The 13,345-nt window shown below is 41.7% G+C and overlaps 1 protein-coding gene across 3 annotated transcripts; it reads left to right on the top strand.

Annotated features, from left to right (window-relative positions):
* Positions 1-464: 464 nt before the first annotated feature.
* On the top strand, positions 465-13,078 carry COIL (coilin). 3 transcript variants are annotated; one of them, XM_083351416.1, is made up of 7 exons: positions 465-766; positions 2,270-3,386; positions 4,936-5,022; positions 7,148-7,195; positions 9,480-9,549; positions 10,774-10,862; positions 12,818-13,077. In XM_083351416.1, the coding sequence occupies exons 1-7, from the start codon at positions 504-506 to the stop codon at positions 12,950-12,952; spliced, it is 1,809 nt and encodes a 602-aa protein (XP_083207542.1). In that variant the 5' UTR covers positions 465-503; the 3' UTR covers positions 12,953-13,077. The 3 variants fall into 3 exon arrangements, with proteins under 3 accessions (XP_083207542.1, XP_083207543.1, XP_083207544.1); XM_083351418.1 differs by lacking the exon at positions 465-766 and adding an exon at positions 916-1,611; XM_083351417.1 differs by lacking the exon at positions 4,936-5,022 and having other exon boundaries at positions 12,818-13,078.
* The last annotated feature ends 267 nt before the right edge of the window (positions 13,079-13,345 follow it).

Genomic DNA, 13,345 nt, shown 5'->3' with positions numbered 1-13,345 from the left:
TATTCCTCTGCACGTATTTTTTTGCTCGGAGATTTCCGAGAGATATTAAACTCTTCAGAGTGAATAAGGAAGTGGAATTTGGTTTTTCCCTCTCTCCAGATCTCCAACATATCCAGAGATCCTGAAAACTTCCAGCCTAACTTGATTTTTTGAATTGAATTTGAATTTTATTGAATTTATATACCGCCCTTTCCCGAAGGACTCAGGGCGGTTTACAGGGTATATAAAACATCAATACAAAAATTAAGAGCAATTTAAAAAGATTAAACTAAGTCCCTGAAAAAATATAAAACGATGGTTTTCATTTAAAAGCATTCAATTAAAAATGGACATTTTTTGTGTGTTTTTTTCCCGCCGTACGGGAAAAGCTTCCTCAGGTTCTCGCGCTTTCTCTCTGCCGGAACCTTTCAGAGCTGCTCGCGGCCGGCCCCGCCCTCTCTCGCTCTGGCGCTTTCGTTTCTTTTGTCCCGCGTGGCACGCCGTAGCTGTTGGTTCTCGGAAACATGGCGGCGGCCATGGGCAGCGGCTGCGAGGCTCCGGTGCGTCTCCGCCTGCTCTTCGATTACCCGCCGCCGGTGACTCCGGCCTGCGGACTGTGTTGGCTGTTGGTGGAGCCCAATCAAGTGCGCTTCATCACTGACCTGATCAGCCTCATTCGGGAGAAGTTCGGCTTTAGCCGTCACGCCAGGCTCAACCTCTTCCTCGACGGGGGGCTCCTGCCGCCCACCGAGAGCGCGCGGCTGGTGCGGGACAACGATTGTCTTCGGTGGGAGCCTTGCAAAAGGAAAAAGGGCCGGGGTCTCCTTGGGCACTTACACACGGGCCTGGGCTACGGTGGTGGTGGGGGGAAACGGGCTCCCCCGAGTGGCTGCCTGGTTTGGCTTGGCCAGAGATTTGGTTATTTTGTTTGCGTGCTGGCAACTTTACTTAAATAATTTTACTTTTTCAATGTTAGCTTGATCCTGTTCTGATTTAGGTAGAAGCAACCTTCCTTGAATTGTATCTTCCATTAGATTCCTATCCAGTGAATGGGATTTGTGATCCTAAGTAGTTGGAGGAAGAACGCTGGTGAAAGCCAAGTGCATCATAATTATGTTAACTCTGTGAACTCTGTGCATGTTAAAGTTAGTACATTTAAGGTGGAAATAAGCACCCATAAATGTTTTAACATCTAGAGCAGGTACTCACAAACTGCTGAAGTTAAACTTTTATCAGGTTTATATTAGCCAGGCTTTATCACTCTTGAGGTTTGCTCTCTCTTTTGCTTGTGCAAGCTCATAAAATTTGAGAACACTGTGCCGGCTACATTAAAATGTAATGTGTAAAAGGCACCCCCACCCCATACACATGTAAGCTCCACTCGTTGCCAAAGCTATGGGATGCCCCCCCAACCGTAAATGTAAACTACTTAAAGTACTCTTGTAAGAAAACATTCACAGCAACCTTGACCCTGAGTGGCATCAGAGGGAGGAATCATTGGTCAGAGATAATGTGGGTGCCATGCTGACCTAGTAATGAATAAATAATATGTCACATGGGTGTCTGTCTATCTAAAACATTCCAAGGTCGTGCTGTCTTTTTCCCTTGTCTTCACAATGAAATAGGCCAAAGGTATGTAAGCTCTAGTTCTGCTTTTACTCATGGCTGTTCAGCAAAGTGCAGAAGCATTGCTGGGAGCCCAATATATACTGTTGTTTGCATGCTAATAAAATTAAGTGGTATATTCAAAGGTTGTTTTTGGTGAGCCAGGTTTTGGCCACAACAGTAATTATTACAAGTAAGCAATACACTGACTTGCCCAAACTTGGCCTTAATGATATTCATTTTATTTATTCATATGAATTCATTTATCATATTATTGGGTGATGGTAGTGCTCATTTTGAGAAAACATGACCTGGTGGAAATTACTTGTTCTTCCAGGCTGTGGTTCTAAATACAGAGAAGGCTTCACACATTATGTAACCTTATGATTTATTTATTTTTTTGATTTAATGTGATATATGAACTGAAACAAATGTGGCATGCTTAAACTATGATTCAATAAATCATGGTTTCATGTGATATGATCCCACGCTTTCAAGTATACACATGTAAAACTATTACTCTTAAGGCATAAAGACTCAAAAGAGAATATTGTACTGAGATCAGTATTCCTAACCTGTATCTTTGTTGGATTAAAGGCCAGCTGGATGGCTTTCATTTTTTAGCATGATACTATGTACAATGTGCTGCAACATTAACATTTTCTTTTGTTTGTCGATTTGATAGAGTCAAATTGGAGGAGATTGTTGGACTGAACAGTTACGACACCGTCACCAATGGTTCCAGCAGCTTGTCAAAAAAACAAAGAAAGCGGCAGAAGAAATTGGAGGCAAAGGACTCTGAAAGTGAAGATGAGGAGCCCAACAAAAGAAAGAAGAGTAAATGGAATTTTGAGCAGAAAGAAGAAAAATCTACAAATATTCAAGATTCTGTGACATTGGGGAAAAAGAAAAAAGTGGCACCTGAAAGGAGTGATATGATGGACACTGAGAGTGAGGATGATAATTCTCATTCCAAGAAACCTAGGAAAAAAATTGTGCAGGGGAAAGAACAGGAAGCAAAGAAAGAGAAAAAGAAGAAAGCAAGTACATGTCCATCAAAGAGCACCTCCCAAAAGACTGAGAAAAGTTTCAGTCAAAAAAGCAGAAAGGGAAACACAACAGCACAATCCAACCCAAAGAAAGGCAGTTCCTCTAGTGAATCCTCTACATCATCGTCTGATAGCGACCATAGTACACCGGGCACAAAACAGACCAACACACATGCATCTAAAGGGACATCGCAGCACATGAGCAAACCACAGTTGGCTTCTTTAAAATCTCTTTCCACTGGGAAATATAAAGACAAAATTTCTCTTAAAACAGGAGAAACTAAAAAAGCCAAGAACCAGTCCTCTAGTTCAGATTCAGATTCTAGTTCAGAGGAAGAGCAGCAGAGCAGCGACCTGAGAAATAAGCTACCATATCAGAAGCAAGCAGCAGTGACAGGCCATTCTTCAAAGACTCAACCTAAAAGCTCCTCGTGGGAAACTGATGATAGCGCTGAATCAGAGACTGATGCTTTAAAGAAACAGAAGGCGAACGCCATAGACAATCTGTCTGTCAGAGGGAATGACAGACAGCCCTCAGCTGTCTCTTATGGACTAGCTTCAAACCTGAAGGAAAATAGAAGGGGGCGTGGAAGAGGAGAAACCCCTTTGTGGAGGGGACCTAGAGTTCGCGGATGCCGTGGGATGACTAGGGGAAGGGGAGAACGCGTTCATTTTTTCTATAATTACAGTAGCGAAAACCAGAAACGAAAACAGTTAAACGAAGCAGCAACAAATGCCTCTGTTATTATTCAGGTGGGTATAGATAGCAGTAACATCTAGTCTATGATTCCGTGGATCAGCGATGAAACATTCTTAGAACAATTGAAGCCATTACATGCCTGTCATTATCATCAAATGATGGAAGTCTGGTTTCTAATTTTTTTCTGCGGAAATTGAGCATCAATTGAATGTTCTATTTCTGACATTGTCTAGAAACTGAAAAGCATGGTATGAGGCTGCTGGAGTTTTATTCTGATTTATTTTGATTTGGCATTTAATGCAACGCTACGAACTGTTTCTGCGCTGCGTCATTTTCCTGTTATCTTTTCTTCCCTTTATGTTGCACCTTTGTATAGTAAATGCTGGGAAGGTAGCCATTCCAACTATTTTGTGCAGTAAGCCAGTTGCATGTGGTCATATGCAATCAGTAGACTTTTGCCAGTACCTTTTCCCCCCCTCTAGGCTATGAAGAAAATCCAGTACTTTAAAATAATTACCTGCCTGGAAGAAGTTGCACCAACTAGAATTGTGGAGAGTTTGCTGTCCTATTTAGAAATAGATAGAAGAACTCCTGAGTGTTGGATGTGGTGAAAAGAACTCTCTGGAACTTACCAGAAACCTATTTTCAAATGTCCACACTGCAAAAAAGAATATTTTTATGAAAAAGTTGGAATAAAGGAACTGTTATGGATGGAGTTTTTTTTTTAAATCCAATATAGGATCATTGGTAGTTTCAGTACTTCAAATCAGTATTTCTCAGATTTTTTTCTTTTCCAGTCATGGATCACTAAACATTAGGAATATGCAGAGACTAACCAATGAAATAAGCCCTCCATACCTCATGCATTACCGTCTTTAAGAGCATGAGTGTTTACATTTATCAGCAAATATATGAGTATTATAGTTCAAGGGTTCTCAATCTTTTCTTCACCCTGGACCCCCTTTAAATATCTTCTGTGGCCCTGGGACCACCAAGATGCAACTCAAGATTTAAATCATAACTTTTCTTCAAGCCTTTGCGGATCCCTGTGACAACATCGTGGGGCCTCAGGGGGCCACAGACCACGGGTTGAGAACCACTGGTATACTTCCATGTATGGGGATTATCTTCCCACCCCTCCATTTTAAGGGGCCTTGTAAACTTTTCTTTGCCAAAAACTTTCCTGAGTGGGCACTGAGCAGTAAGTGGTTTGTCAGCTGGCTGTGTGCATGTGGGGTGGTGAAGCTGAGGCAGCTACCATGAAATAGCTTTGGTAGACCACACACTCTGGAGAGTTACTGTCTCAGAAGATTGAAGGAAGAATAGACAGGCAGATCTATTTTCCCCCCCTCCAGCCTTCCGGACGTGGCCTGTGTGGAAGTCCACAAGGCTAGAAAGGTTTTAATTGAAATAGATACCGTGCTCGTTATCTCTGTCCGGCTTAATTTTTCATAGATTAAATACTCCAGTGAGTGGGTAGTGCCATCACTGTCAAGGCAGCTAATGTGTTAAAAGTACACCTTAATTGGGCAACTTTGCATTCCAATATCTTAGTACTGCACTGATTTTGCACTGATGGTATTTTTAATGATTGTTTTGTAGAATCCCGTGGAAGCCCCGAAAAAGGACTATAGCACACTACCTCTCTTAGCTGCTCCTCCACAAGTTGGCCAAAAAATTGCCTTTAAGGTATTCTTCTTTCAGCTGTATAATACGAAGCGGGGGGGGCATGAAATGCAAATATAAACTGTGAGGCAGGGGGAGTAGCACATTCTGTTTTGTGAGGTAGGTTTGTTGAAACATGATTAAACTCCCAACACCGGAATTGGTTGGTTTTCACAAGGCACTAAATCACAAGCAGTGGTTTACAAAATTAAGTGACACGAACAAGCCTCATCATGGTTTAGCGTTATAGGTGTACCTGGTGTATTTTCTCTGCAGACCCAAAATTGTATTTAAAAGCGACCCAAACCTGCGAGTCCTCTGACGGTGGAAGCTTCTTTTTAGAAGACACATGTGTTCTCATGTCTGAAGATTCTCAGGCATCCAGGTCATAGTTATCCCAAAGGTGCTTTTTTCACAAGGCAACTGGACTTCCTTGTTTTTCTTAGAAGACATTTTGCTTCTTGGATGAGAAGCGAAACGTCTTCAAAGAAAGTCCAGTTGCCTCATGAAAAAAAAGGCACCTTTGGGAGAATGTGTTCTCATGTGTAAAAAAGGGGTAGAGTATTCTTAATAAAAACGAGCATCGCTTGAGAATTAGGATCCATCTTAATGCAAAAGCCATTTAACCACCTAACTACTTTGGATGATCTTGAGAAGCTAAGCCAGGTTGGACCAGGTTATTTCTTAGATGAGAAGTTACTAGGAAATCTCAAGACTATATCTTGGATTGGGAAGTCAAAACAAACAAACAAGCCCCAAAACCATCTTGGAAGAAGCCAGTGGCAAGCCATCTCTGTATTATTGTTTGTTTAGATCAGGGGTAGGCAACCTCGGCTCTTTTATGACTCATGGACTTCAACTCCCAGAATTCCTGAGTCAGCATAGCATAGCTGACTCAGGAATTCTGGGAGTTGAAGTCCATGAGTCATAAAAGAGCTGAGGTTGCCTACCCCTGGTTTAGATAAACAACATGGATGTGTCCATGAGGTCAATAGGCTCCAGCTGGTGCAGAATGCGGCTGCGCGAGTTGTGATGGGGGTCTCCCAAGTAACACCTCTGCTCCACGAGCTGCATTGGCTTCCAGTTGTCTTCCGGGTGAGATTCAATGTGCTGGTGATGACCTATAAAGCCCTAAATGGCATGGGTCCGGGTTATTTACGGGAGCACCTTTTGCCGGCGTTAACTTCCCATCGCCCTGTGCGCTCCCACAGAGAGGGCCTCCTCAGGGTGCCATCGGTCGGGGAATGTCGACTGGCGGCCCCCAGGGGGAGGGCATTCTCTGTGGGCGCACCTGCCCTCTGGAATCAGCTTCCAGTTGAGCTCCGGATGGCTCCCGACCTTCGCTCGTTTCGCCGCGGCCTGAAAACTTGGCTATTTGAACTTGCCAGCCTGGACTGAGGGACTGGGATTTTAGATCTTAAATTTTAAAAAATTTAAATTTTAGCATCTGTTTATTGTTTAGGGCTATTTGATTTAATCTCATTTTAATTTTTTATACATTATGTGTTGTTTATAGTGTTTTAATTGCCCTGTACACCGCACCGAGTCCCTTCGGAGAGGGGCGGTATATAAATCCAAATAAATAAATAGGAGTTGAGGTTGACTGGAGACTTTTGTTTTAGAACTTTTTCTGCCAGTATCTGTATCAGGTGAAGTTTTCCTCCTCTCTCCCCACCAACTGGGAGAGAACATCATTTATCACTGGCACTTATTGTCCAGCCTGCTTGGGGTTATGGATTCTATGAAAGCCCTAATAAGCAGGCATATACATAGAATGAAGGCTACTGCTAAGCTTGTAAGCCGCCCTGAGTCTTCGGAGAAGGGCGGGATATAAATGGAATTAAAATAAAATAAATAAATAAATTTCTGGAGAGCTATAGGTTCTTCTACCTCTCCTGAAGGGTTATTAACCTACTTATTAGCGGAGCTTTTTAGATGGGGTACTCTGTAAATGTTAATAATATTGTGCATTGAATTTATCAGAAGTAATTGGCTGCATTTTTTTATTTTGTAAAGGTTTTTTTTAAAAAAATCAATAAAGCTTTTGTTACTGATTTCTAGTTTCTACGCTAACTTTAGGTGGATGATACAATTTGCGGAGGCTACACATGTATCTGGAGCTTAAACAGTTTGGTTTTTCTTTTAACAGCTTTTGGAATTAACCGAAAATTATACTCCTGAAGTATCCGATTACAAGGTATTGCCATCAACTTTTCAACGTACCGTAATTTGATGCTACTTTTCTATTTATTAAGTATTGCTGCTTTGTTTTGTAAGACAGACATGTTAGTCTGTGGTAGCAAAAAATCAGAAGGAGCACCATTTCTGAATAACATGTTTTATTAAAAGGCCTAAGCTTTCATGAGCTGAAATTACAAGCCAATAATTCAGGTTTCCTTTTGTAATCTGTTTCACATGTTACCTGCATCTGTATAATCATTCTGTCTTCACCCCCCACCCCCATTCCCTCCACCCCAGTTTAAATCCTACGCATCTGATGAAGTGAGCAACATCTAAAAACTTACACCTTTTAATAAAATTGTTCTTATAAAAAGGCCACTACCTTCTATTTTTATTTTTATTTTTGCTTTACTGGCAGTGTTTATTTTAATATTGAATTAAGCAAGTGAGATATCGATTTGGGGGGAGAATTGTCCGATTTGAATCTAATTCTTTGACCTTGTTGTCTTCTTTGACAATAGTGCTACTCTAATTAACAGATGATTGAAAGGATTCTTGAGATTATACATTAAATCTCAAAATTTTTTAGGAGCATAGAGTCTTGTATGAATTATGCTATTTTTTGTTGTTGATGTTGTTTGGGAAATTATCTTTCTTACTCTATGTGTGTAATGGGGAAAAAACCCAATCCATTAAAAGGCAAACTAAAGCAGTTGAGACCAGAAGTTTCCTTACTGAAATATAGAACAGTGAATTCTGGGCTCCCAGACAACCGGTCCAAAAGCACTAAACACAGATTTGTAAAAGATTATATGGAAAAAAAATACATGGTCAAGAACGAATATTTAATGACATTTGCCCAGGCAAGAGAAGCCCCCAACTCTGTATCAACAAAGAGCCAGTTTGGGGCAGGGGTTAAGGCGTTAGGCTAGAAACTGGGAGACTCTTGAGTTCTAGCCCTTCCTTAGGCACAAAGCCAACTGGATGACTTTGGGCCAGAACTTTTTCTCAGCTTAGAGAAGAGGCAAGGCCAAACCATTTCTGAAATCTTGCCAAGAAAACTGCCAGGATTTGCCCAGTGAGTTTCCAGGCGTTCACACCAATTCAAAGGCACACATCTAGACATAGTGCACCAACAATAAACTCTAATCTAGACTCTAATCAATCTAATCTAGACCTTGAGGCTGATTGCCTTAGTCTTGCGGTCAACCTGATCTAATTCCCTTCGATATTCTACTATACGAGCCTTTTTGCATTACCCATTGCTGGATATGTTTATGCCCTGTTACTTGGCTTCCGCTCCAGACTAAACTTCAGGGGCAAAACGTACCTTGGATCCTCATTGCTTCCTTGATTTTTACATATGTTCGCATACTTCCTCCCACTAGCGCGGGAATATAATTTTGTACAGGAAAAAAATATATCAATTTTTAATTAGGAAAATCTACCTTTATAGATGTCTTTTCAACTTTCAAACAGCACAATCTGTAGTTCTGAAGCTTGGGCTAATTGTTGAGAATGATATGAATGTGGTTTCTTCTTTTCTCTTTGGAAATATGATAACAAGGAATTTGAGAATTACTAGCGGAGTTCACTAGTCAAGTTCTCATTGTTAGCTTTTGTATGAAATGCTAGGCATCATGAAAAAGAAAAGTAATGCATTTTACTGGAAAAAACCTTACCCCTGGACATCAAACTACCCAATACAGGTAGTCCTCAACATACAAGAGTTCGTTTAAGTGACCTTTCAAAGTTACAACAACACTGAAAAAAGTGACTTACGACCATTTTTCACACTTATGACCGTTGCAGCATCCCCATGGTCACGTGATCAAAATTCAGATGCTTGGCCACTGATTCGTATCTATGACGGTCACAGTGCCTCGGGGGGTCACGTGATCCCCCTTTTGCGCCCTTCTGACAAAGTCAATGGGGAAGCCAGATTCGTTTAACAACTTTGTTACTAACTTACTAAGGGCAGTGATTCACTTTACAATTTTGGCAAGGAAGGTCGAAAAATGGGGCAAAACTCACTTAACAACTTGTTTAGCAGCAGGTTTTGGGCTCACTTGTGGTCATAAGTTGAGGACTAGCTGTACTTTGCAGAGAGGATGAATTGCTCTTATTTAAACAGCTTCCCCATTACAATAAAAAAACCCTATTCTTAATGTTGCAGTACCTGTTGGGGGGGTTTGGTTTTTATGCTGATTATACCAATATATCATTTTACGATACGGTAAAATACGCGTTATTGAATGCCCTTACAAATGCCATTATTTAATTCTTTCCCATATTTTAAGGAAGGAAAAATTGTCAGCTGGAATCCTGTCAATAAGCAGCTAGAACTTGAAATCCTCTCTTTTTCATCCGGTAAGTATTGCGCAACACCTTTCCTTAAAGTGTTGCTCTTGTGAAGAGGGATCACAGATTTAATACCACTTAATAATGGGATTTTGCAAAATTAATCTGGCTTAAGGATAGAATTAAACCACCATTGGAAAAAACCTCATCTTGGACGAGCGGAATTTCCTTGTCTTTTGTAGCTCACCAGCCCTGAATTGATCCAGAGGGAGGTTCTCAGGAGCAGAGGTTGAGGCCCTGCTGGGGAGGGCGGGTTCCTTCTCTGTGCTGCTGGTGGAATCTCTTCCATCAGTGGAATCCATTCATTTACACCCGGGCTTTTCAACCATTTCACCCATTGCACCACTTTTAGGATATGGCAACATCTGAGTACCACTAGTCGCCTAGCAAGCAAGGTGTCAAAAACTTGATGACCAAAAAAAAAAAAGGAAAAAAGTGATGAAGTACAGGTAGTCCTTGACTTACAACAGTTCTCTTAGTGACTGTTCAGAGTAGTCCTTGACTTACAACAGTTCTCTTAGTGACTGTTCAGAGTTATACAATGACACTGAAAAAAGTGCCCCCCAAGGCACAGCCGAGCAAGACAACTGCCTGCCTGCCCGGCGGCGCTCTTCCTCCTGTCCGAGGTTCTCATTGTTGTGAGGATTTCTGTTGAGGATTGGCAGCGGGGGTGGGGTGGGGGGCGTTTGGTTTTTATTCCCCCCACACACCTCTGCTGGGTGGTTGCAGCAGGTTTTGGTCACTTCACATGACCCTGGGACACTGTGACCGTCATAAATATGAATCAGTTGCCAAGCATCTGAATGTAAATCACAAGGCCCTGGAAATGCTGCAACATTCCAGCTGATCAGCGCTTCTAGGCTCAGCAGAAGCACCAGGATCAGCGCTGAGCTCCAGCTGGAGCCTGGCGCTGATCCTGGTGCTTCTGCTGAGCCCTGACAGCCCTGAAGAAGCGCTGATCCTGGTGTATCCGCTGAGCCCTGCAGCTCCAGCCGTCTCTCACTCAGGCTTGTGCGGTGCTGCCTCCGGTTCAGCTCATTCCCCTCCCCCGCTACCACTTCTCTAGGATGGTCGCGTACCACCTGCCAGGTGCCAATGTACCACAGGTGGTACCCCGTACCACTGGTTGAAAAGCCCTGATTTACACCATCCGTAGACAAGTCCTGCAACCTCCTTGGAAACATCCTGATCTAATTTACATTTTGTTGTGGTCTTTTTTTTTTTTTTTTTTAGTCGCAAAAGAGCCAGGGAAATTCGACCTGGTTTATCAGTCTGAAGATGGAGATGAGACAATTGAATATGCCGTCTCTCAGGACAGGAAGGTATGACAGCACTTTCTTGCAATTGATTGACCATATTCTAAGGCTTTCTTTACGCCTGCTGCAGCGCCTATGCATGGAGTATTTCTTTGCTTGTAAAAGTTACATTCCCTCAGAAAGAGAGCAACGTGAAGGGGGGGGGGACGGAAATTTCTCAGTTCAGGAGCATTTTTCTTGGGCAGACCCTTTTGAGGCCACATTTGGAACTAGTACCAGTATTGTGGAGGGGGAACAGTTCCAAACTTGGTCCTCCTTTCATCCCTTCATTTACACATATCTGACATCATTCCACAATTCTCTCTCCTCTGCTTCCCTTATATACATTTTCCCCTTTCCTCCATTTATACTTTCTTCTGTTTCCCTGTCCTATTTCCCTTTTCTTCTCAGCTGCCCACACTTTGAGGCAACAGTTATACGTATCAATACACACACACACACACACACAACACTTGCATACAGGTAGTCCTTGATTTACAACCATTCATTCAGTTGTTAAAAAGGGACGTGGTGGCTCAGTGGGTTAGGACGCTGAGCTTGTCGATCAGAAGGTCGGCAGTTTGGCGGGTCGAATCCCGAGTGCCGCGTAACAGAGTGAGCGCCTGTTACTCGTCCCAGCTTCTGCCAACCTAGCAGTTCGAAAGCATGTAAAAATGCAAGTAGAAAAATAGGGACCACTACGGTGGGAAGGTAACAGTGTTCCGTGTGCCTTTGGCATCTAGTCATGCCAGCCACATGACCACGGAGACGTCCTCGGACAAGCGCTGGCTCTTCGGCTTTGAAACGGAGATGAGCACCGGCCCCTAGAGTCAGAAACGACTATCACGCATGTGCGGGGGAACCTTTACCTTTACCTTTATTCAGTTGTTGGTTTTTTTCTGTTTACTTTCAAACTTTTATTGATTTATCAAAATATAAAATACAAAGAGAAATTCAAAAAGGTAGTAGAAAGGTAAGGGGGTGTGAAAGGGAAATAAAAAGATGTAAAGAGTGAAAAGGAAAGTAAAAGGCACCAACGTCCGACTCTCTTTAGCAGAAGTGGAAGATATCATTACAACCACAACTTTTTACTTTTACACAGTAGTCGGTACAAGCCATTTCTGTAACAATAAACTTACCTAATTAGCGAAAACACAATCAAAAGTTTCTTTCTTTTTCTTCATTACGAGCACAAAAACCGGAAGCAATTTCAAAATAGAAACAAGGTTAGATATATTCTCTTCTTTGGATAAAAGAATCAATTTGACTATCTGTGCTTGTCTTTGCTGTGGGGAATAACATATGCTTCTGTTAAGTAATTAATCTTTATCATCAATCATATTAAGACAATCCACTAAATAGCCCTTCATTTAGTGACTGTTTGAAGTTACAAGGGCATTGAAAAAAAAAGGCCTGATGACTGTTTTTCACACTTAGGACTGTTGCAGCATCCCCAGAGTCACATGATCAAAATTTGAGCTTTTGGCAACTGGAATGTATTCATGAGGGTTGCAGTGTCCCAGGGTCGTGTGGTCACCTTTTGTGACCTGGCAAGCAAAGTCACAGAGAAGCCAGATTCACTTAATCACCACATTACTAACTTAACAACTGCAGCGATGCACTTAACAACTGGGGCAAGAAAGGTCGTAAAGTGGGGCAGAACGCAGTGACAGCTGTCTTGCTTCATAACAAATGCTGGGCTCAATTGTGGCCATACGTCGAGGACTACTTGCATGTCAATTAGAGGAGGTGACCAAATGTTAAATGCAGTTCAACAGCCTTTGAACAACTCGGTACCGTAGATGAGAGGTCGTGACTACAAGACAGGTTTGCATTTTTAGCTTTTAGAAAGGCTAAAATAATATCAAATGCTTTGCTCATAATGAAACACTTACATTGTCTTGCACTGGTTGAATGTCATTCAGTTGGTGTCTGCTGGCTGTATCAATTTTCAATATTTTATCTATGTTTTTCTCTTTTAGATAACTCAGAGTTGGGAGGCACTAATTGAACCCAGATTAATAATTGATTCTCCCACTAATGAATCTGGCCCCCAAAAGGAAATCCCTTCGAACGTGAATTTGCCTGACCCTCAGATGTTAATACAGTGTGCCTGAACTGTATGGAAATGGTTTCTGATGGATTTTTCTTCAGTTTCTGAAGACCATGTGTACATGTACTTTTTCTAAATAAAATATTATAATATGAAAATGATGTCATTTATTAATGCCTGGTATGATGTCTTGGAAATTTTCTGCAATCAAGGACTGTTAAACGAATGCTTGGAAAATGCAGAGACCAGCTAATTAAACTTAACACCCTTCCTTTTTTCCCCTCTTTTAAGTGTATAGGTGTGCACAATTTTAGACAATTGTGTAGCCACCCCTTCATGTTTCAATTAAATGGAAAATTAAGTATTTGTATTATTTTATGTGTCCATAATCATAACTTAATGTAAACTAGTTGATCAAGAATATTCAAGAGAAATTTCTGAGTACTAAGGGCTGAGT

Source organism: Vipera ursinii, assembly GCF_947247035.1.
Source record: "Vipera ursinii genome assembly, chromosome: 2".
In the NCBI taxonomy this organism is placed as follows: Eukaryota; Metazoa; Chordata; class Lepidosauria; order Squamata; family Viperidae; genus Vipera; species Vipera ursinii.
The sequence above is the reverse complement of the archived record's forward strand: the minus strand, read 5'-3'. Positions and strand labels throughout refer to the sequence as shown.

Excerpts from the sequence above, each read along its gene's own strand:
- COIL (XM_083351416.1), top strand. The coding sequence starts at position 504 with ATGGCGGCGGCCATGGGCAGCGGCTGCGAGGCTCCGGTGCGTCTCCGC. Across the intron at positions 3,387-4,935 it reads ATGCCTCTGTTATTATTCAG|AATCCCGTGGAAGCCCCGAA; the intron begins GTGGGTATAGAT and ends ATTGTTTTGTAG. Across the intron at positions 5,023-7,147 it reads GCCAAAAAATTGCCTTTAAG|CTTTTGGAATTAACCGAAAA; the intron begins GTATTCTTCTTT and ends TTCTTTTAACAG.